Source organism: Solanum tuberosum, unplaced genomic scaffold, assembly GCF_000226075.1.
Source record: "Solanum tuberosum cultivar DM 1-3 516 R44 unplaced genomic scaffold, SolTub_3.0 scf00494, whole genome shotgun sequence".
NCBI classification, from domain to species: domain Eukaryota; kingdom Viridiplantae; phylum Streptophyta; class Magnoliopsida; order Solanales; family Solanaceae; genus Solanum; species Solanum tuberosum.
This window is the reverse complement of record NW_006239417.1, coordinates 97,433-122,523: the sequence shown is the minus strand read 5'-3', so window position 1 is coordinate 122,523 and position 25,091 is coordinate 97,433. Positions and strand designations below refer to the sequence as shown.

General features: G+C 35.7%; 3 protein-coding genes across 4 annotated transcripts in view; 1 reads left to right on the top strand and 2 right to left on the bottom strand.

Annotated features, from left to right (window-relative positions):
- Nucleotides 1–318: 318 nt before the first annotated feature.
- LOC102606400 (uncharacterized) lies at nt 319–11,299 on the top strand. Its single transcript, XM_006364398.2, has 5 exons — nt 319–796; nt 2,818–2,948; nt 4,695–4,817; nt 5,531–5,658; nt 10,763–11,299. The coding sequence occupies exons 1-5, from the start codon at nt 586–588 to the stop codon at nt 11,073–11,075; spliced, it is 906 nt and encodes a 301-aa protein (XP_006364460.1). The 5' UTR covers nt 319–585; the 3' UTR covers nt 11,076–11,299.
- A 402-nt stretch (nt 11,300–11,701) lies between these two features.
- On the bottom strand, nt 11,702–17,856 carry LOC102606057 (uncharacterized). The gene is made up of 11 exons (XM_006364397.2): nt 17,044–17,856; nt 16,830–16,885; nt 16,201–16,338; nt 15,906–15,954; nt 15,783–15,835; nt 14,807–15,504; nt 14,501–14,544; nt 14,340–14,385; nt 13,536–13,584; nt 12,391–12,519; nt 11,702–12,166 (listed from the first exon to the last, which is right to left on the bottom strand). The coding sequence occupies exons 1-11, from the start codon at nt 17,236–17,238 to the stop codon at nt 12,043–12,045; spliced, it is 1,581 nt and encodes a 526-aa protein (XP_006364459.1). The 5' UTR covers nt 17,239–17,856; the 3' UTR covers nt 11,702–12,042.
- Nucleotides 17,857–20,088: 2,232 nt separating this feature from the next.
- The window catches only part of LOC102605723 (ATP-dependent Clp protease proteolytic subunit 4, chloroplastic), an 8,845-nt gene continuing 3,842 nt past the window's right edge, over nt 20,089–25,091 (bottom strand). The window contains exons 2-3 of one of the 2 annotated variants that reach the window (XM_015303952.1): nt 22,972–23,467; nt 20,089–20,427 (exon numbers count right to left, since the gene is read on the bottom strand). In XM_015303952.1, coding sequence (XP_015159438.1) covers nt 22,984–23,467 — 484 coding nt within the window. In that variant the 3' untranslated portion in view covers nt 20,089–20,427; nt 22,972–22,983. The remainder of the gene's footprint in view (nt 20,428–22,971; nt 23,468–25,091) is intronic. The other variant, XM_006364396.2, reaches the window with a different exon arrangement.

Here is a 25,091-nt window from a genome sequence, read left to right as displayed (position 1 = left end):
AAAATTGGGTTGAGTTGGGTCTTAACTTGTTATATAACCCGTTACCTATCCTATTTTGACTCAAGCAAATTTGGGTTGGATTGTGTTTTGACCCAATTATTGTCTTAACCTATTATGACCGTCCAAATTTAACTCAACCCACCCAATTACCACCCCTACATGATACAATACAATACGACACATTATATTATCAAACCTTGTGTCCTAAATATAAATACAATATTTTGATTTTGTAATTTTTAAATATACATTTTTGTTATAATTAGCAAATCTATAAATTGATGAGTTTGCCCAAAAAAAAAAAAAGAAGAAAAAGAAAAAGAAATACTTTAATTAGTTACTAGAAGAAAACGAAAATGAAAATGCCCACGGGAGTCAGCCACTGCTGAGCTGACTTACTGAACCTGAGCGGAAACGACTGACGGCAAAATCCTTGAAAATTATCTTCAATTGAACCAAAACCTTTAATATTCTGATCACCGATGACATCTCCGGCTGCCGGAACCCTTCTTGATTTCCCAATCTAACCGCAAATCACACCCATTAGTTTTTCACTACTGCAATTCTGCGAAACTTTCAGCTTCCATGGATTTGGTGGAAAATCCGGAGGAGGTAGAAGAGAAGAGAAAGGGGATTAGTGGGTCAGCACGGTTGCGCAGATTATTGGGGATTCTTGTCTTTTTCTGTGCCTTCTTTACAATATCATTTTCAGTGCTTTATTTAGCTGTTTTTCTTGGGAACCTGTCGATTTCCAGTCCAATATCTCTTCCGTCTCAATGCAAAATTGTCTCTAGCAGTAAGTTGATTCATTTTACTTGATGAATTTTGCTGGTGGGTTTTGTTTTTGGAGTGTTAATAACTTTTTCTTGCTGAATTTTGTTGGTGGGTTTTTTTCTTTTTGGAGTCTTGGTGGTTGCTAAGAAATGGAGGGTATCTTGATGAAGTTAAACAGTTTGATGAGAATTAGAATCTCCGATTTTTCAGTAGCCCTTGTTGTGTTTTTAGTATCATATATGGCTCAAAAGTTTCGATTTTGAATTTGATTGGTGCTGGTTGGATTTTGCGTACGCGTGGTTGCTTTGAAATTGAGGATCCCTGAAAGACTTAAAAAAAAATTGGAGTTCAAATGGTTGAGAAGACCTTCATTCTGGCATTACCTTCCTGTGGTTCAGAACTTTGCACTCGAGTTGCATTAGTAGATTTTGCTCTTTTTTTTTGGTTGCCAGGAAATTTTGTTGAGAAGATTGATCAAAATTATAGGCAGGATGAAAAACTTTCACAGGATATTCATTTGATCTAGAGAAAGCATATCATAAAGTGTCATAAAGTCATTTAGTGAGTGGTAGAGAAGAAATAGATTCGTATGAGATGTAAACGTGCCATAAAAGATATGTACAAAGGAGAGTTGCAAGTGTAAGAACAGTGGGGGAGATATGGAAGAATTTCTCAACTAAAATAATGTTGTGATAATTGATGAAATTTGCTATGGAATCAACTAAAATCTCAATCTGTAAAAGTAGCATATTCATTCGATGTAATTTGGTTGAGACTTTGGAGCAAAGTTTGTAGGAAAATTTATTTAGAGCAGGAAATATTTACTGATATAGTCTTCTCTATCTTTGGCTGCTATGACAACTTTCTGTGTCTGATTTGCTAGTAAATTACACTGCCTTTTTATGGTTTCTGAATAAGTGCAAAGTTTGATATCATGATTGCAAATTGATCATGAGTTCAAGAGGGAATGCTTTTAGATACAAGTTACTTCATGTATCTTAGTCCAAAATTGGCTGACACTCATTGGTTGGAGTGTTGGGGTCGTGTTTTTTTTTTTATAGTTTTCATGGTGGTGGAGGTGATGCAATATGTATAATGCGGTGTCATGCCACTTTGTGAAGTGGCTGCCAAGGGTGTCGTTGCATATTGCGGCGGCTCTGTTGCTTTTTAGCAAAAGAAAAAACACGCCATTAATTATAACTATAAGGATATCATATGGGTCAGCAACGTTCAGTATTGGTCATTACTCATTAGCTTCAACTTTAGTTAATGGAAGAAGAGTTGAAGTTTTGTGTAGTGACGATGTAAAAATTATTTACACAATCGTGTCATTAATAAGGTAATTACGGAAAATCTAAAGTAAACAATAATTGGTAACTTGATAAAATTAATACTAACCTGTCACAGTAGGTTAAACTACATTTATGGTATTAAAAATCTTAACACTAGTGCCTGTAACTTATAATCCATAGAAGAATAATGAAACCTGCTTCAAATACAATCAGACAAGTTGCTTACAAAGGTCATCACTTCTTTTGACACCTGTCTCCATATATAATAAACATAACAGATAGATACTATACATGTTCGATGGAGGGCTAGACGCATGCATAATCACATCTATGTAGGGAGTATGTCCCTTCTTATTTTGTCTAAAGTACCAAATTACCCCTCATTACATGTTGCAGCTGCAGTAGCCTAGAAGTTTTGCCGTAGTTTTTCCATGTAGGAGATGAATTCCCTCCTAGTCTAACAACTTACTTAGTTACTTAGACAGAACTGCCTAATTTGATTAAACAATATTATTAGCAAAAATACACTAATGCATCCCCTCTTTTTTTTTTTGGATGTAATACGCATTAGCATTCTTGTTTATACATCTTGAAACTATTTTTTTGTAAAATAGTTACAACCCTGTTACCAGGAGCAATGACAAAATGCCATATCGTTGTTGACACTTGACACATAGTACAGATTGGTTTAAATCCAGTTTGTTATTGGTTTAAGTTTCAATTTAAAGCAATTATTTTATCTTCTTCGCAGGTGTGGATCTAAGGTCATCTAAAGTCTGTGAATTGGGCTTGTTGAATTATAAAGCAAAGCATGTTCTTTACCCTTCTGAAAGGAAAAAGTTTCGATGTCATTATGATTACTATTGGGCTTCTGTATTTAAGGTGACTACCACTATTTATTGTTCCTTTAGATAATATTTTCCATTTATAGTTCTTTTGGTGCACGTGTTGAATTATAAAGCAAAGCATGTTCTTCACCCTTCTGAAAGGAAAAAGTTTCGATGTCATCATGATTACTATTGGGCTTCTGTATTTAAGGTGACTGCCACTAGTTATTGTTCCTTTAGATATTATTTTCCATTTATAGTTCTTTTGGTGCACATGTTGATAAGTTGATCGTATCTAATCATCCATTGATGCGGTTAAAGTTCTTGAAAAGGAACATTATATACTAGTTGTATATGAGTTCTGTCTCCAGGATGAATATATAATAAAGTTCTTACTTGTCAATAAAAGATAAATTTCTTTTACAATTGACCTGAAATTATAGTTTTAGTTCCATCTTTAGACAGAGATTCTATTTCACAAGGATTTTGCTAGCGAATGATTCTTGTAAGTCATGCATGCTGTATGTTTGAGAACTAGTTCAATTGGAGATTGATTATAACCCCTAAATGATACGGGAGGTAATAATCATGTACAAAGAACAGAGTTTCTTGGTATCAGAGGAGACAAATGTTTATTTAAGCACTCTGGTATATAATTATTTCTTTTTGGCTTGGAAAGATATTAGTAATTTAAACTCACTTTTCCCCATAAGACGACATTTTTCATTGAATGTATTAAATAATACATGGCTCTGTAACTTCTAGTTTTTCGTAGAATTGGATTGTGTATTTAGTCACTTGTAATATTCTAAATTTGTCCTTTGGGATGACTCAGTTGGTTTGGAGGGCGGTCATCCACACGGATGACCTGGGATCGATCCCTCCTCAATGCCTTCTGAGTCGAGCCTGTCGCATAGGGATTGCCTAGTGCGGTTGTGTGGTTTGCAAACTATTACATAGTGGGGGGTTTACCCAGTGCTACTCACCTGAAGGGCAGAGCTGTGGCAGAGGTTGTAGCGGCTGTGGGCTATATTGGGGTTCCAAAAGATATTCTAAATTTCACCTACCGTATCCATTTTTCACCTTCTTTATATAAGCTGTGATATTAATCGATTTGAATGACAATTATTCCTATCTCTTTTGGATCTTCCCTTCTCTGTGTCATCCTCTCTCTTTCATTGGCATTCCATCAGCCAGCAGGAGTCGATGCATTTGAAGCTAAAATTACTTTAACAAAAAGGAGGTGGAACATTTTTCAGCTTGGTTCTATCCATGGATCACTTGGTTCTGACCTTTATATGTATTCCCTCCTTGGATGAAGGCATTTGTTACGAAGTATTTCTAATACATTCTTACATGTTTACTTTGGAGCATGAACCGAATCTGGACTACTTCTAAAAGTTGCTGCATTTTGTTATTTTTTATTTATTTAATTTTTGTGGATCATTTTGGTATTCATCTTCTTTTTTTGGGGTGAGGTTGGCGGCGGTGGCGGTGGCAAAGAGATATTGATTGCTTACAAAAACACTCAATTGCTTGCTTAAGAACAAAATACATCCTTACATGCTTATCACAGAGAATGAGTTATCCGAAAAAAGAATGTGTATCCTGGAGAATGAATCGAATAAGAAATACTTTTGAGAGTTGCTGCATCTTCTTATTTTTCCCTTTTCTTGACTATTTTGTTTTGTTTTAGTTTTGGGTTTCTTTTTTTTTTTTTTTGGTTGATATGGAGATGGATACTTTCTTACTGATTGTGCTGAAACCACTCAATTGCTTGCTTATGCATTTTGAATAACAGGTCGAATACATGGATCATTCAGGTCAGGCACGATCTGCACTGGCAGAGGCACCTAATGAGGCCCTTCCATCTGATTGTAGACCAAACTTCTCTGGTGCATGGTTGACAAAGGATAAATTTGAGGTAGTTACTGGACATTGTATACTCACTATTGTGTAAGAGTCTAAGAGAAACATTGATTTACTTATAGACGAACTTCTTAGCATGAAATTTATCCCGGTTAATTGGTATAACTTATGTTTATGCCTTGTATTACTCTGGGATGGTCCTTACTCCTAGATTGATGACATGATTTCTCTATCAAATTTATACCTGAGGTGTTCCCTTCTGCAATTGTATTCAACTCTAGCAGAACAATAACCTTAATTTTCTCTCTTCACTTTCTAAATGAACTAAATGTTGCATGCCCTATTTTCCAGATAAAACTGTCAAACAACTGATTTTATATTATGTAAGGGCAATGAATTCTAAAATTAATAGCAGTTTCTAGGAATTCTGAACAGGATTATTTATCTGAAAAGGAGCCCTTGATCAACATGAGTAATTTTTGTCTGTCTTTTGATGCATATGTTTGTGTCTATTGCTACATCAAAAAGTTGATCCTAGATTGTAAGGAGGTTAAGCATTCAGTTGCTTATAAGTTCTTCCTACTCACTGAAATGGTTCCAAGAATTTGTTAAATTTTATGTTATCATGTAGTCACTAGATAAATCTGTTGCATTCTGTGAACCATACGGTCCCAATTAATGGTTGTTTGAGGAAGAATCAGTTTAATCCTGTTCATTTTATTTCAAAATCAAGTATCTTCATCCTGTTGCTTACCCATCTTTTTTCAGGTAAACAAGACTTATGAGTGTTGGTATACGTTGGGAATATCTAAAGTGCACATATATCAAGCTGGCTTTTTTGATTGCGACGCTAAAGATCCATCAACTATTGAGATGTTTATTCGATATTTAATCTTGTGAGTATTATTACTTTAATTTAATCTTGTGAGTATTATTACTTTACTAAAATGTTGTTCTTGTTCTTTCATCTTTAATGTGTTCATGACGTGATTAAAAAAAAATACACCCAAATGTAAATATAAGCAAAGAATAGGCTCCCCCGGCTTAGTTCAAGTGGCAAAGGTTGAGGGACTTGTGACCTAGCCCTGCGCATAGGACTAAGCCTGGTATTTAGGTGGAGAAGAGTAGAGGGGCAGCCCCATGTCCCTGAGTTTCGAAGGCTGCGGTTGGTCCATATGGTTATCTCGGTCATATATATATAGGCTTAAGTCATATACGGCCCCTTAAAATTGTCTGCATATTTCAGTTAGACACCTTAACTTAGGTCAGTACCTATTGAACACTTTAATCTTAACAAATTTATATCTATTAAACACAAAATGAAAATCTGGTGAAAGACAGAAGTGCGTGTGTCTCAAACACAAATACATAGCAGATAGACCAATAAAATGATGACACGTGGCAATTAGATAAAAAAAGAATTAAAAAAACAACAAATTATTTCCAATCAATCCACGCCCGCCCAACCACCCCCGCTCCTCTTCTTCTTTGTCAAAATCTGCTGCCATTTCAAAGCTTTTCACCATTTTGGATTTATAATCACTCACTACCATAATTATCTAATAAAGAATAACGACTTTTGCTGAAAAAAATAATCAATTTATATTAATTTTATCAAAAAAATGGAACTTTAAAAAAAATGCAAAAGAAGAATAAAAAAGGGTTAGAGAAAGAGAGGCAGACGTTTAGAGGGTGGTGAGACAGAGAATTTCATTTTATTTTTTATAATTTTTTTTAAAAATAAGTTGAAAAATAAATTAAAAAAATATGATTTTTAATTGCTATACGCGCTCAAGGAGTGTGGAACACATTTTTTTTGCCATGTCAGCATTTTGTGTCTAATAGGAATGATTTTTGAATAAATAAGGTGTTCAATAGGTAAAAGCCCAAGTTGAGGTGTCCAAGTGAAATATGTGGACAACTTTAAGTGGTCGTAGATGACTTAAGCCTATATACATATATATATATATATATATATATATATATACATACATACATACATACATTAGTTCTCAAAATTTCTTGAGTTTTATCTGTTGCCTCCTGGATCTTCTTTGTTGATGTTGAGTCATTTTATTGTTTTGATATCACCTGACATCAATTGCTCATCTGCTTTTATGATGTTTGCACCACCCCTGCTCCTACTTTTGAGGTTCAATGAATATCAAGTGTTGGTTGAGTTTCTTTGATCTGCCCATTTTTCTAATGTACATTGCAAGGTTTCCAACTTGGTCTGCTAATAAGTGGTGAATATAATGCATTTCCTTCTTCCCAGATATGATCGTTAAAGTTTCATAATTGGCTTCACTCTTACTTATACTGCATGGTTAGGTTCTGGATACTCTCCTCCTACTGCACTTTAGTCTCCCTGGTCAATAACACAAAGGTGGAAAATATCAGCATGTCCCATTTCCTTAATTTTGGTCATGCTTCCTAACTGTAATCTACCTTTGTGTATGTTATACACAGATCATTTGGTACATAAGATTGGATGGGATGTCCCATTGTTATTGCCATCCAGTCCTGTTCAATATTTGTGCTTAACACATTTTCAAGGCAAAGTTAGAAACTATTAGTTTCAATCATTGAATTAATTCTTTCTACCTCACAAAGGTAGGGGTAAGGTCTGCGTACATCCTACCCTCCCCAAACCCCACTTGAGGGATTACACTAGGGATGTTGTTGTAATCATTGAATTAATTCTTTCTACCTCACAAAGGTAGGGGTAAGGTCTGCGTACATCCTACCCTCCCCAAACCCCACTTGAGGGATTACACTAGGGATGTTGTTGTAATCATTGAATTAATCAACCAAAGTCTTACCAGCACTCGTCAAATTTGCCTAGTTTGAAATTATACTGCAGTAACAAGATTAATTAAAGAACTGGAACATTAACATTAATAGGGTAAAAAAGGAAACAAAATGAGCAGAGGGAGAAGGGGAGATCTGGGGTGTTGATCAATGAGAAGGAAAATGGTCAAACAGGAAGACTGAAACCAAAAGAAGATGTTGTTTTGCAGCTCAATTTCAGGTGGAGAAAGGGAAGAAGATGAATTGTAGTGTATAAAGAAGAAGGGGAACGGTGGAATCACAATGAGAAGGGCATCGTGTTTGTGCGACGAGAAGGGGTAGTGGTGTGTGGCCTGCCAAGAGGAATAAAGACGACTAGGAACTTCTAGGAGCTTTATATTTAGGCTCTGAATGGTCATTTTGTATTCTTATCAGAATGAGCCATAATCCAGGGAAATAATTCCTGCCAAACCACAAAAGAGAAGATATGGAGTGTCTTTCAAATGATAAGATACTGAGGGTGCCCAGACAAATAATCCACAGTTATGCAATCTGTGGACATACCAAAATGTTGGATTTGGCTGGGTAAGTTTTATTGTGACTTTGATCCATCTACCAAACGACCTTTTAGGGAATTTCATCCATCTTCAAGCACCTCCCCAAATGCCAAACCATAAAATAGTCTCATTTGCTTCTTCAATTCCTTCGTACATTGCATGCCATGTTGCCTTATTATTGATGCATCGTTCTTTTTTTTAAGGTTGAACCAATCGGTAGCCCCCTAAAGTTGGCACGACTTTTCACTTGGACACCTTAAGTAAGCCTTGACATTTTGAACACTTGAACAACTTAAACTTTGGGTTATTAAACACTTTTTTCTGACAATCAATTAAAACTATAAAGTGTGTATTGCACTCGCACGTGACGTGGCATGATGACTAATTAAAAGAGGACATGTGGCATTTGGGTCTAGAATAATAATTTAAAAATTAATTATAAGAAAAACTATTTTTCAGAAATAAATAAATAAAATAGAAAAGGTACTTCCTAAACCCCACATACCAACCCCTCCTTCCCCCAGCCATTAAAACTCCCTCACCAGTAGTCATCCTCCTCTCCGTCTTCTTACCTCACATTTCTCAATTGGTTCAAGGATCTTCTTCCCCATTCTATACAAGGAGGAAGAACTGAGTTTCTCTGGAAAAAATTAATAAATCTGTATGAACGTTCCCGGAAAAGATGGAGTGCTTGTCGGAAATTTCTTGAAACCCAGATCTGAGTTTATATCTATGTTAGACCAAAACAACATTCTTGACTGGAAATAGAGTGAAAAGATTCTTTCTTTGAGGAATTGGAACGAAAATGGCATCAATCACGGGCGGGTATAAGCATCATAGGACCTGTGGTGGGTGGTAACATGACATTTTCAGTGACCAAAAGGGCTTTACCCAAGTTGAAACTGAGCTCAGAGTTAAGTTTCGTGACGTCTCAATTGAGTGGCCTCAAAATTTCAAGCACCCATTTGAGCTCTCCTGCTCCACTTTCTGTTCCTTTCAATCTCTCCCTTCAATACGTTGCTCGTAAAAATGGAGTGTTTTCCGGTGAACAAGATAACAATGGTAGAAGATTTGTTGATGGTAGAATATTAAATGGAGAAGAAAGAGAAAAAGAATAAAGAAGAAGGAAATAAAAAGAATGAAAAAACAAAAAATATGGTTTTTTCAGGTTCTTCATGCGTCGATTTGATGTGAATATCACACAAGTTGCCAAGTCAGCGAAAAGTGTCAAAATGACACAGTCCGACCTTACTTTAGTTGTTTACAATGTACAAGGCTTACTTGAGTTTTGAGGTGTCTTTAAGTGAATAGGCGTGCCAACTTTAGGGGGCTACCGATGAGTTCCGCCTTTTTCTAATGACTGAGAAATTCGTTGTTCCAGCTTCGGAACTCGGGGATAATGGGCCAATCGCTCTACCTTCTCCACTTAAATACCAAACTTGGCACAATCTTCAAACTCCTTTTTGAGATTTAACTTATTTTCATTTTGGATTATGGCATATATCTTGAGATTAATAACAATTTTTATATACCAATCTACAGGCTGTGCAAAGCCATATATACAGAAATGAAGCTGACAAAAACCATCCTTCTCTACTTACAAAGATTCTAAAATTTTAGGATAGATTCAGTGTCCATTAGGAATTTTTCTTTAAACCAAAAATGAAACAACGATAGGTAGTTCATCTTAATCTTCTGCATTGGACTACCCTTACCTTCAAGTCATCTCAGATTTCTTCCACCCCCCCCAAACAGACCAAATGCAAGCTGGTATCAACTTTCATCTGCTTTTCTCTCTGGGTGAACTTCCTCCCCTTTCCAGTACTTCAGCAAATCTAAAGAGCTTTTTGGCATTGCCCATCTGATACCTTTTTGAGAAACAAGCAAAAACACAGGTCTTTTGCACCAGCCAGTAACATCACAGCTAATGCCCCATCACAACAGATTGCAATCGGTCTCAGTTTTCTTGCCACAACAATGACATCTAGAACACAATACCTCTCTTTTAAAAAAAAATTCAGTTAAACAGACCTCTTTGACTACTAACCACATAAAGCATGCCACTTTGTATGGAATTCTAACTTTCCATGTATGCTTCCACGCCCACTACTCTAGCTGACCGGGGGAATTTGTTCAGGATCCCATTTTGATTTAAAGTTATCTTCGCAAGTTAACTTATCAAAAGTATTACCTTCGCAAGTTAACTTATCAAAAGTGTTACCTTTGCAAGTTAATCACGAAATTGGTTTAGAGGTGATATCCTCTACACTGATATTACTGAACATGAATAAGCTCAAAGTATGGAGTTAGATTAGAAACACTAGCTCTGCATCTGGCATTACTTGAAACTGGAATTTAATGTGTTAGCTTAGAAATGGTCTCTGTTAGCTTGTGAACACTAACTATGCAGCTGATGTTTCTTGAAATTGGTCAGGAATGAAATGTTAGGCCATATTTTCTAGTAGCCATCCAAGAACAAGTATGATTCATTGAGTCCTGGTTGTCAGTTTGCTGTAATTTACCTTTTCAGCGTCTTGCTACACCCTATAAGTTTGTCAACAAAATGGCATGAACGTCACACTGAAATCTTAATAGGTTTACTTTCTCATTGCCAGCCTTATTCATTTGTCTTAATTGGATATTACTGTGGCAGGTTCATGAGGATATTGAAGTCTTGGTATGTTAGTGGGGTTTTATACTGGCACTGGAGATGGGAAGCTGTAGCCGGAGTTATTGCTGGTTTCTGTACTTCCATAATGACAGTAATTCTTTTTGCACTCCTACGGAAGTTCTTTTCTTGCATCTATCAACTTTCTGTGGTGAGAAGGTTTACTCTGCCATTCAATAAAATCCGTTTAAGGAGAGTTTGTTTCCTGCTAGCTTATGTGTCATTTACTAGTTGGTTGGCCGTTCAATATCTCAGACGGATTGGGCTCCCTGAAATAGCAGTTTTCTATAGCATGTAGCACTCATTTTTGTAGAAGTGCTAGAGCGTGTTGGCAGTTAAAGTTGAAATATGAAATTGTGTAATATCTTTGTACCAGTAGACACAGTTTTCACATAGTGTTTCTACCATATGTTGTAATCTAGTTCCTTGTGTACAGAACAAACTGCAGGAATAAATACTAGTAAAAGTTTATCCCAGAGCATTATTCTGTGCCCAGGTGAATGAAGTCTAATATTGTTCTTCTCTGGTGCTTTTTCTTTCTAGTTTATGTTCTTCAGAAGCGATAATACCTTAATCTGGCTGGTTACAGCAGGATCAGGTTACAAGTTGGTTGGCCGTTCTATCTTTAGCTAAACCACAAATTTACTGTCCCTTGAATTTTCCGGCCCCCAGTTGTCTGACTATATTTGGGACTGACTGGTTTAAATCTCAAACAAGATAGAACAATAACTAGAGTATTATTTTGTTATCTAATTGATTGCACTAGCCAATATTTGGTTGCTGCTATTTGATATGTTTTTCCACTGATTTCTTAGTCTACTGATGCATTACCACACTTACTGAAGAACATTGCTATCTTTTTAAGGATGCAGTTTATGTATAATAAGACAGAAAATCGTCGATAGAACTTAGAAAACAAGGAAATGAAAGGAAAATAGTTGATCAGTTAGGAGATTTTATTGTTAAAGAATGAGCACAAAGAATACTGATGGAGAATTTGAAAATTTTCAAAATATTAGCAGAGAAGAAGATGAGACTAAGAAATTCATACAGAAGCATCCTACAAGTTCATCACAATTTTTTTGATTTTGTCTATATGAGACTGTAGATTTCTGCCACTTTAAATATACTTGTCACTTGAGATTTGGATTACAAACTGAAAACATGAAACATTGAGTTGAATTCAACCTACTTTCCTATGCTTGTAGCAACCCCATAGGACCTCTTAAAGAAGCACGTTTGAAGCTGCTAAATAGCAACAGTAGCTAAAACCTTCCAGATTCTGAAATGATCCTCTCGATTTCTCCAAGAAGGCGCTCTTTTTCCTTGACCAAATCCTCATTCTGCCTCTGCAGCTCTTCAATTTGTGTAGTCTGTTCTGAATCCTTTCTGTGATTATGCAAAAACTCTGATTAGTCACTAATCATGATTGCTTTACCATTTTATTGTCACTACAACTATATGGTTCACAATATCACAGACGTGAAGAGAAATCTCAAAATTGTTTCACAGAATTGATAGTCACATAGTAAGTAGTAAACAAGCTTGGAAACATGGACAAAGTTGTTGCATGTTCTTGGACTAACAATACTCAATGTTGTGTTTGAACGTACCTATTCATAAACGCCAAATTAAGTTTAAGTGAACGAACTTCCTTCTCCAGATTCTCGCAGCGTTTCATAAGGGATTGCATATCTGAAGGAATTGCTGGTGTTAAATTTCTCTCTTTGGCTTCTGCCATTCTGCATCAACATTGAAACCAATAAATGGATCATATTCTATGAGAAATTTTCAAGTGGCATACACATAAGGAACCACAAACAAGTAACTAAATAATAACCCTTCGCTTACAGAATAAGGTTTGCCTCAATATATCAAAAACAAAGATGTACAAAATCTAACCATCACACAGTTATGGTTGCGAAAAAAGAGAGTTATAGACTGGCATCAGCTTCTACTCTGGAAGCTCAATAGTCTATAACATTTTGTTTATAAAGCCAGAGAAGACTCTTGGCTTTATCATATACCTGAATACATTTACCATCATCATACACATAAATAAGTTTTAGGATATCCATTGTCAAACCAAAGTGACTATCAGGACATATACCCAACTTTAAGCTGCATTTTTTGCTCGTACTCGAGTTGGATAGAGACGTGGTTTGGACAATTTAGGTTATGAAAATTTCAAATACATGCTTGAGTCAGGTACGAATAGTTGGTTTGAAATACAATCCTAAGCTTAGTCATACAAAGTAGATAGAACAGGAAAGACAACAAATATAGAGAACTAGAGAAGAGAAGAGAAACAAAACATCTGGTTGGACTAATCAAATGTTTGGCATGACAGGAGAAGGCCATGCAAACACGAGGCCAGCAGTTTCGAGCAGCCTAAACTCTGAGTAGGCCATGAAGTTAAAGCATCAGAAATTGCAAATTTTTTGCAAGTATATGTGATGAAAAGCATGCATTTGATGTTCCATTTAGAGAGGCAATATCACATAGTTCAGGCCTTACAGAATGTCAAGGCTTAACTAACATCTCATGCTTTTCTAAATCTCGTTTCTGATTTCTGCTTCATATCATTGCAGGAAAATAAAGCTGTAATAAGTCACATACGGAGGCAGAACACGTGCTATCTGCATAAAATTTCTACATGCAATAGTCTTACCAACCACAGAAAGGACTAATCACTAAGAAGGAATGTAGTCGGAGAAAGAATAAGATTCATGCAAGTTCTGAGAATAGGTGTACATACTTCCGAGACCGCTCCACCCTTCGCTTCTTCTTAGGATCTCCATTTTCCGCTGCATTTGCTCATACTGGTTAGAAGCGAACAGCATGAAAACAATCAAGTAACATCATGCATGTCATGTAATATAGCATCTTGGTGCAATTAAGCCATAAAACTTTTGATCTAACAGAATTACATAGATCATAAACCTCAATATAAGAATGAAAACAGATTACTAGCACAGTTGGCACTGGAGCTCAATTTTTTCATTAAATAAGACAGTTTCAATCTCATGGTAAGCATGGACCTTTCACATTTACTTTGCTGTCTCTTTTGAGAACTTTTTGATTTTAAAATTGTCAGAAAGAATATAACAAACATCTTATTCCTTCTATTCCCGGAACAAGAAAGAAATGTAAGGTCAATATATATAGATTTGATTTTTACTTTATTTTTTCCAGTTTCACTCCTTTGATTGCATGATTCATTTTGTAACCTTTCTAAAAATATGCAATCAACTGAACCAATTTCGGCAGTATTGCAGTGCCAACATATTCCATAAGTTCTTCCGATATGCTCATTGCTTTATTGATTTTCACCTAACAAGTGATCTAACCTAAACTACTTTGGAGTTTCAGGATAGGAAGACATAGGGAGACAGAGGGAGAGAGAGAGTCTGCAGTAATGCAATAGGAAGCAACAGGCATGCCACCACCATGTTTGAAAAGAACATGATCAACGTTGGTACATTTATAATTTTAAATAGATATGAAAGTGAAAAATGCAAAGATGTGATATTTGTTCATTGCAGTCAAATGTCTTAGTTACCTGATTGTACTGATGTCAAAGATCCATTTCGAACTAAACCTTCTTTCTGCGATGTATGAATAAATAGGAGAAATTATCATCAGCCTTAACCATCTCACTATTCTAAGTTGAACATTAGGTAATGTTGTTTCCAATTCCAAGGACATATGAGTAGAGAATACCTTTTGGTTGTCCTTCATGTTATCATATATTCGTTCTCTAATATCTGCAGTTCAACAGTAAATGGCTATATCAACAAACTTGTGAGCAAAGCACAACGCTGATTTTGGAGAAACAATCATCTCAAATAAGTGCACTATGTGAAATCTGAAGTTCCAATTAGTATCATTTCTTAGTTTGAAAATCTAAAAATCATCACTCTGTTTGAAGAAAGACCTTGTTTACACGAATTTGCTAAGATGTGCAAGTTGCAAATTGAAAGCAGCATAGATAATTCAATACAGACAGCTTATGTATGTTATATTTACCTCTAGCAGTTGAACCATTTTCGGAGCTCCTTCCATATCCAACTTGATTTCTAGAACCCTCGTACACATTGAAAGCTTGACTTGCATTGCTCAGGCCATCATATGCATCAAAATCGATCGAAATTATTGGTGCTGCAACAGAAGATCCACTTTGAGAAGGTTCCTGTGATACCATGTCTATCTGGATTGGGTTTGAGGGAGCCATAATACTTTCTAAGACGGCATCTAATGACCCTTGAACTGTTTGTGGAATCCCCGTATCTCTGACTTGAACAACAGATGCGTCCTGATATGTCCCTTGATTCAGAGAAATATGATTCCCCGGATGTTGATTCATGCTGGAGTTACAAAAGACTTCTTGATTACCATAACACCCCAACATATTCTCCTCAATGGCTTCCCTCGCAGTATGATAGTTTGTCAATTTCTTCCGCTCTAAGGTCCCCTTTAGCATGCTTACAACAGAAGAAATATTATCCGCACCATCCACTTGCTGTGCTTCAAAAGTTGATGAAGATGAATTTGATGGAGACATAAAAGTATTAGGTTGGTTGGTAATTTCACACATTGACATGTCAGTGTACCCAGTGGGATCAGAAACTTCTTCTTTGAAGTTATTAATAGCATTTCCAGGTATATTTTGCAAGGCTTCACGAGCTAGTGAAGACTGTGAGTTTTGCATGGCTGCATACCTCCTCCTGCAGAAATTTTTAGGGACATAACCAAATATCGCAAGAAATAATCAGCATCCAGCAGTAACAATATCAATGTAATACATCGATGGAAAAAAGATTCTCCAATTAGTTTTTGGAAATTTCTTGTACGTGGAAGCCTTCAATTCAAACTAGATAAAATCAATCTATATAAGAAAACAAAAAATTCTTGAGGGTCTACTCCAAGTTTATATATAATGCTGAGTAAAGCAACCAAGGATATTGTTTCCCAATCTCAATAAAGGATGCAATATGAGGGATACCTTAACTCAGATGAACGACTTCTCGTCATGGGCTGAGAACTATGGAACCAGGTCTGCAAGAAAGCTCTGTATGAGATTTCAAAGAGAAATTCTAAGAAAGATACCAGCAATTACAGAACAAACCTTGGCTAAAAACAGATTACTAGCTTGCATTTCCCTATCTGTCACATTCCTGATGGCAAAAGAAATATGGTTATTACCCCCCAAAAATTTCAGAATGACTAATAAGATGATAAAAATGCTTGAAATATCGAGATTGGTTGAGCAAACCGGATAACCTCCAAGGCCAACCAAAAGAGTAAGGCTAAGGCAACAAGAGAACACATTGCAATAGCCCCCAAAAATGCAGTTCTAATCATAATTAAATCATACATGCCTAAAGTGGTAAAAGGTAGCACACAAGAAAGATATAGATCACCTGGTTGAATGTTGGTTAAGGTTGCTAGATGATTCAATGGCAATACATGTATTCTGTGGCTGTTGAGTATCGGCTATTTTTCTTTTCTGAATCCCCTCATTTTGCTGACTAGATAGACCAGCAAGTTCACTGGAGATCCTGCATTTTAAAACAAAAGGATGTCATAAATCTGAAAAATTAATGCATCTCTCTGCTGACATAGGTTATCATTCCGACTTCTTGTAGAACCACGAAAAATGTATTCAGAAATTAGAGTGAGAAGTTTTAAGTGACAAAGAAATCATAACTACTCTGAGAAGTTGGCTTCCTTTGCATAACAGCAGGAAAACCTGGAAACGAACTGAACCTTTTTCCTTTTGCCTTATACTTAGTATTCACACGATTTTCGGAGAACTGAAGTAACACAGAGAGTTGCATTGTATCAATAAATGATGAATTTCCTATTTCTCAGTGAATCCTCCCTGTGGTAACTTTCTCTAATCCTAAACAATATTTACTGTGTTCTATATATTGTAACTGTTGCATCATGCACAAATGTAACTTAAGAAGAGAAAGACCTTAGAGTACTCTCTCAACAACAAGCGAAATGATAAAAGTGATTGTCTTATTGAACATCCAAACACACTAACCTTCGTGATGCTTGTCGAGCACGCTGAGCCATTGGTGTAGAATCACTGCCATTATTCTGAGAAGCAACAGTAAAGAATCAGTCATGATACAGAAAAACAAGCAGGCAAATATAGAACTGCTATACATGCTTTATAAATACCAAAAAATGGATTTGAGAATGCAACACAGTTATAGATGAAAGTCAACATGTATAAGAGTGGAAGGATTTCTTGCCTCTGCACTTGTGAGCCAGCTTTTGAAAAGTTCCTCACTATCGGTTCGAAGAGAATGAGAGATGTTTCTAAAACCCAACATCTCCATTGTAGGAACAGGCACTCCTCCTACTGAGTTGTCCATCATAGTTCTTATGAACAATTCTTCACTTGTGTTTCTATAGAAATCTGAATATCCTCTTCCCTCCATTTCCATTCCCTGAACTTCTCGACACGGAAGTAGACTAAAATCTACTTTCTACCAAGATTTATTAACTAGTAATTAACACTTCCACCATTCATCAATATCTCAGCTACAAACCTGTCTACGAGTTCGGTAGAACCCACTAGCTTCACCCTAAATCCTATATTTGTGTTTGAAATCCTAATTTTTCCAAAACTAGTTAACTGTCGCAAAACTCACCTCTACCTCGACACAAAAGCCCACCTAGAGAAACAACAAACTAAAGAGATAATTTTTATCAAAAACTATAATTAATACTCAAATGATATAGAAATGATCAGAGTCACAAGTTCTTTTTTTCACTCAACAAGTAGATATATTGCAGAAAAAAATATGAAAGACTTTACGACTAAAACATTCAAGACTAATACTAACAACTTTGTAGTTAAAAAAGAAAGAGAACTTGGTGTATAATAGAAGCATGAAACGTCACATTCAAGCTCATCTCTTTCTGAGTCAGAAAAATTGACAAACATGTAGTGGGCTTAATTAAAAATTATTGCAACAATTAATGGAATTAACATAAATCCAAATTGATTAGATGCCAATCACCTTATACTTGTCTTCTATCCCGTGTGAAAACGAAATATTTTTTTCCTAAGCTGACTAAAGTAACATATTCGGTGTAATCCTACTAGAAATCCTAGATCGGTTAGAGAGACTATTTCCTATAGAACCCTCACTATATTAAGAATTGATCATTTTGTTGTGTACTTTAATTTGCTGTAACATATTAACCGCCTTATTTGGAGTTACTGAATTTTGTCGAACCTCCACCCCTTACTCTCTGCCCTGCACAAAATCTAAGGTACAATTGGATGTTGGGATGGAGAGGAAGTGGGCGAACAGAAAGTGATTGAATTTATTGATACAAATGCTTAAGTAGAATGATTTTATTAATACAAAATAAAATTTAATAACTTTGTTAAATAAATTTCTAAAGTTGAATAACATTTTGAGATATTAACTCATTATCGCGTCCTTCACTGTCATTGCAAAATTTACTTTTAATCTTATAGCTCTCCTTGTTGATAATAAAGTTGTATTATGCCGCTGATTGAATTTAAAAATTATTCACCTAATCCAACTTCTGAGGAGTATTTATTAAATTTTACGAAATGCCCGTTGAAATAAAATAATAATAATAATAGAATAAACAAATGTTGTGCCACTTGATAACTTTCATCAGCAATTCATAATGAAAACTACATTAATTGTTTAATAGTATACTTAAATTATTCTTTCAGTAACCTCATGATTAAGACATACTCAATAAAAAAAAACTTAATCATTAGCTCATGATAATATCTTTATGGAAAATTTACTTGACGTTAGAAATATTTAGACTGTATTTACCGATTACAGTTTCAAAAATTATGAAATGTAGTTATATTTGGATTTTGTAGCTAATATACAATACATGTATGCACTGATACAATATGCATTGATATAGCTCTTTCACGCAATTTCAGCTACCTCATTGCCTGAACAACAATCCTCCTGTGACCCGTCTGATACAACAATAGTAACTACGTCTTATAAATACATTTCATAACTATACTCTAAACTATGGGTATTTATAAAATTTTATTTATTTTTATCGGTCAATAATAGAAATTTAAAACCCTTGACTAGCAATTTGTTCTTTAAGAAAAATTTAAGAAATACATAAAAGATGTTTGACTGGAGGAATAAAATTTAGTTTGTTAATTTTCCTCTGATTAATCACTGGAGGAAAACTCCAAGAATGCACTTTTGCATATGCATTTATTTATTTAGACTCCAGAAATATTATGTATGACTCTATTTATTTATTTTTATTGATTATATAATGTTGCACAACGTCATCATATAAAACTGCTCTAAATATTCTCACATCAAGAAGAATATGCCTAGTGCATTAATAGATTATAATTCTTTAATTTTTAATGGAAAATAAATAACCGAAAATAAAATAAAATAGGGTGTCTATCAATGAGTCTTAATATTTTGAGTCAAAGTTTAATTGAATATACATTTGAAGATTAATTAACCGGCAAAATAGAATTGTTTAGTGTTCTTGTGGAGTATCTTTTGGAAGGCCGGCAAGCTATTATTAGGGGGAGTGTGGGCTGACCCTTTCAACAGTTACACATCGCGTGATTGAAATTCTTTTCATTTTTATTTAAAGATCTCAAATTCGAGCTTTGAAATGTAGAATTAGTGGAGTTAGTAGTGCTCATACGAGCCAATAATGGGTGGTTGACGTAATGGGCTCACTAGTGCAAAGTCAAATTAACTGAGTCAATAAAACCACACTAAAAGTTTATTGAGAGTCGAGCCAGTAAGTTTCAAATAATGATGATTAAACCAGAAAAAGAAAAAAAAGAGAAGCATTATAAATAGTTTTGAGTCAGCTAAAAGATGTCTTGCTTGTATGTATGTACTAACTAATTCTATATGATTTTGGTATTAACTACTACTAACTTGACACAAAATTAGGAAACAGAAAGCATAGTTTGACTATGTACAAGGTATTAACTTCATCCACACTTGGTCTCATTTTTTCTAAACAATAAAATTCATGATACCTTTTCACAAGCATCATTTGATCAACACAGGAAGTGTGTTGACTAAGTAGCTCCTCCATGTGAGTTATGTCATAGACAAAGTTATCTCGAGATTATAGTTCTGGAACACCTCTCATATGGGATATTAAAATTTCAAGTTTGAAGTATAAATTAATCTTTGGAATATCTCACCTTGTCTCATGAATCAAACGATCCACACTCCAGTGTCAAGTTGTGGACAGATGAAAACAAAGTCATATTTTAGGCAAGAAACTGTGAAATATATGGTTGAAATTAATAGTATTGAACCATCCACCACCAGCATCCACTCTCAATAAAAATAACAAAAGGGAGAGAAAAGGAATTATAGAAATCTAGGAAACAAACTAGTCACTAAGTAGATAGTAAAGGGTATACAAAATGTCAATAATGGCTTTAATATCAAATTCATTGCAATTCATTCTCCAAAATCTTCCCCTGAATGAATGGTCTGCATTTGTAACTCCTAGAAAATTCTACAACAAACAATGGCGACGAGGATAACGTTGCATGTTCAGGTATGCGATATTTCTGAGCCAAGAGCCACCCCTACCTGATAAAAGACATGCATCAGCTAACAACAACAGCAGTTTTAAGTAATTAAGCAAATCATAAATCACATTTGAGTCATAAAGTAAACTCATTTCAACAAATAAGCATATTGCAAATTTTAAAAATGGAAGGTTTTTGTTATCGCTCCTTGGTATACGCACATTTGTTTTGATAAGTAAAACTGTGTAACTAATTATGTCCCTTGGCAATATCAAATGCAACTCCAGTCCCACAATATGCACAGAGTAGCCCCAGCCCCCATTCACTTCCCAAATCCCATTACCTACATTATGTACACTTAATCAAGTTCAGACATGGGACTCAGGAATTGAACAAGCAGAGATCAGCTGTTACAGGATTGAGCAAGCAGAAGAACAATGCCTCAACTTTGTGGTCGACCATATGAATCCTCCCAGAGTCCCAGAGACCCAGACCATGTTTCTCCATTTATCTCAGACCAACATTATACAAAATTAAAAATAAAAACTTTATATTTTTCTTCTAGCATAAAAATCTGCAATAGGGCTAAAAACACTTCTAAAAAGCATATGACCCTAAAGTAAATGTCCTAATTAGTTACAATTATCAAAAAAAAGTAAATGTCCTAATTGACAAACATATTTCGGACAAATTTGTATCACCTATATAGATCTTTTGTTTCCATTGTGCTATATATTTGCATGAATTCCGTGAGATTGAAGGTCTTTTGAGAGAACTTCCCTTCTATGACTAACATCAATCCTTTTTCTTTTTCTTTTTCTTTTTTATTGTTCTCTCCCTTTTTTGACTTTTTTCTTTTCCAATTCTGTTTTTGGTCTTCCGCGGAGGACCATTTCACAGAAACGGCTGCTTCTAATTAAAAGTTCAAAGCATACTGTAAAACAACATCTACTTGACCTTTGTAAGAGTCCAAGATTAACTTCTACCTCCAACAACAGATTCATAACAAACTATCTGCCAGAATTACCGAGGCATGGCATGTTTATTTTCATTTTTGTATGAACTTTTTGAACAATTCATTAGGGGGTTCATCTAATAGACATGTAACACATACTGTCTGCATTAAAATTCAGCTAAACTATAAACTTGAAGAAGCAAATATTGCAATCTTTTCACATGTAACTGAATAACTGCAAAAGGCCTATATCCTTGATATTCCTTTTTTCTGATAGGTAGATCTTGATATTCCTTCGTAGTGCCTAGCTACATATACTGAAAGTAAGCTCACCAACTTATAAGTATCACCATGAGTTTAGATGCATAGAAACACTAACCCTGTTTCTTTCCTCCGAGATAAATTTAATCCAATTCCCAAAGTCAACCGAAGAACAACAGCTGTCAAACTTTTGCTACAAACTTTACATGTTGATATTTCTTTCTAAGTTGCTCGGACTCTCCAAAAATGTTGCCGCACCCGCGTAGGATCCTTCAAAAATACACTATTTTTGGAGGATCCAACACGCGCTCGTCGGCATTTTTGAAGAGTCTGAGCAACATAGATTTCTTTACCATCTAGTTCAAATCTAGTACTTGGTAAGTGTTGATGCAACAATTACCCTCTTTCCAATAATGACCTAATTTTGGTGTTTGTAAAATGTTCCCTTTTTAAAAGAATAAATAAATTGTAATCTACTGTTCATTGAAAAAATACAATATAGTAGAGTAGATCATTGCATAGAGTTTGTAGCATTGGCTCCTCTTTGTTCTTATTCTACTTTATTTGCTAGTTCTAACATTCATACAAATACTACTACACCTCAATTCCAAGCAAGTTGGGGTTGGATATATGAACCCTCACTGACCATATCACTCTATTTAAGCTCATTTAAACCCATATGACTGATTCTAGCATTCATAACTTTATAAAATTCCTACCATAAGACCCTTCGGGGTGGCCCAGTGGTTTGAGCTTGGGACTTCCATGTTGGAGGTCTCAAGTTCGAAACCCCTTGCCAGCGAAAGCAAGGGGTTTGCCTTCTGGGTCGAGCTCGTCGCACCAGGCTTGCCTAGTGCGGGTTACCTCTCCTATGTGGTTTGCGAGCTATTGCATAGGAGCGGGGGTTTTACCCTGTGCACACCCAAAGGGTAGCGGCTGCGGGTTTCCCTTGTCATCAAAAAAAAAAAAAAAAAAAAAAAATCCTACCATAAGAATGAGCAAGTGAGCAACATACAGAACTTTTCCCCTTTAGCCTCTTTGAACTTCTAAATCTTGCCCAACTGCGGTTTCCCTTAACCAATATTTTACATGTCAACATAAATACCTAAAATCCACTCTATTTTAGTGGATTTTACTGCAAGGAACAGATGTTACCCATCAAGCAAATTATTAAAACCAGTTACGTGTATAAGTAAACATGAACACTCCTTTATAAATTTAAAAAAAGTATACATTAAGACACCTAAGAAGAACCATACTCAATCCTCATTTCTGTGATGCAACCTGACTCAACCATAAAGACACTCTGCTCTTTGGAGTTGAGTGCAATGTAGCTAGTTGATCATATTCTTTGACTCCACTCATAAGCTGTCAAGATTATGGAACATAGACAGAAAACAAAGGAGGTACCTGTTGCACCAGCTAATATATCTCATCATCAGGGATATCTGGGTTCAAAAATTTCAGAGGGTCTTGGATCATTTCTTGATTTTTCAATGTAGGTTTAACCCTTTCAGGGACAGGCATAAGTGGAATGATGCTATCTCTATCAATTACACCGTCAATTAGCCCAAATTCTACAGCTTCAATTGGGGACATGTAGCGATCTCTATCAATATCTTTCTGAACTTGTTCATATGATCGTCCAGTGCAATTGGAAAAGATTTTGATAACATTGTCCTTGTTATGCATTATTTCTCGGGCTTGAATTTCTACATCTATTGCTTGACCGCTTGCACCTCCAAGTGGTTGATGTATCATAATTCGAGTATTAGGCATTGCGTAGCGTTTTCCTTTGGTGCCACCGGCAAGGATTATTGAAGCTGTGGAAGCTGAAATGCCAAGTGCAACTGTGGATACATCAGCCCTCACCAACTGCACAACGTCAAAGATAGCCATTGTTGCGCTGGTAAACAGGAAGGGGTACATCAAAAGAGAGAAAAGGTAAAAGTATTTCTACAAAAGATTCAACATTCTTTCATTAACAAATTGACATGAATGCGTGAAGAAAACTAAGATAATCATGTGAATGCTGACAAAACTGAAATTTTTGTGAATTGAAAAACTAAATTTTGATGTATGGGCCTCGCATGTTCACTCAGCCTTCAGAATGGATAGATCAAAGTTGGACCTGACTCTGAAATCCTTATAATGTACAGTGAGTGGAAAACCAAATGTTACTATGCAGTTACAAAACACTCAGTTATCAACTCAAATGAACAGATCAAAGAGGTTACTGGGGGAAGGGAAAAGCATAGAGACCATTACACTCATGTGCTAAAGATAAGTGCAAGCGGAACAAAAAAGAGAAGCACTAGATCGTCGGTTTCTTGACAAAATCAAAGAAACAGAAGGGAAAGAGTGTACAATGACCTTTATATACCATGGATCTGCTCTCAAAAACTGACACTGCTAAAATAAATGCAATTGAAAAGGACTGATAATGCATGTTCTGCTCAACAGCCTCAACTAAAACTTTCATAGACACCAAAGAGTAGATCATATAGACACTATAATTATTTCTATATCAAACCCCTGCTTGTTAGTATAAGAGGGCAGCTATCTCTTTCCCCTTAATCAAAGATTCAATCAGTAATCAAAGTTGGATTACTTATTTTGCTCTCCTCTCCTACACGTTACAAACTTTGTCTGCCTTTCGGACCATCTTTGCATGCATCTTTTTGGAAATTTCAAAGACGTCCCTCCATTTTTTGCATTTTAGCTTCGTAACACTACTTTTCCAGGTAGTTTAAGATATAATGCTACCTCCCTTGTTTTAATTTCTTTGTAACACTCTTTTAAACTATTTATCACTAATGTAAGAAAAAAATTACAATCTGCCTATTCTACCCTTTCAGTCAGTGGGTTCATGATCATTAAAGGAAGATTAATAATCATAAGAGAATCAACTTAATATGAAATGGAACCTAAGATAAGAGAGCAAAACTTGTCATCTGTCCATTCAAAGGTTACTCAGAAGAGGATCATAAACCCTTCAATCAAATTTGATGTGCATCTTAAATGAAAACAAGCGGCAGCCATTAGACATTTGCAATCAACAACAACAACAACATGCCCAGTGAGATCCCACTAGGTGGGGTCTGGGGAGGGTAAATTGTACGCAGACCTTACCACTACCTCGTGGAGGTAGAGAGGCTGTTTCCGGGAGACCCTCAGCTCAAGAACAACAAATCTAAGTGACAGGAGAGATATAAATAAAACATAACAGCCAATACAAACGATAGCGTATAATCAACAAATGAGACAGTAACAACAAGAAAGTAATGCGATGCGTGAAACGCAGTAAACAGCATAAGGCTAGGTCTACTCCAAATGCTAATAACCCATACCCTTGCAAGGGAAGACAACACGCTAGCCCTACTAACCTACAACCTTAATACGAGACCTCCACTCCTTCCTATCTAGAGTCATGTCCTCGGTAAAGTGAAGCAAATCCAAGTCTTGTCTAATCACCTCCTCCCAATACTTCTTGGGCCTACCTCTACCCCTCCGCGTACCCTCTACCACCA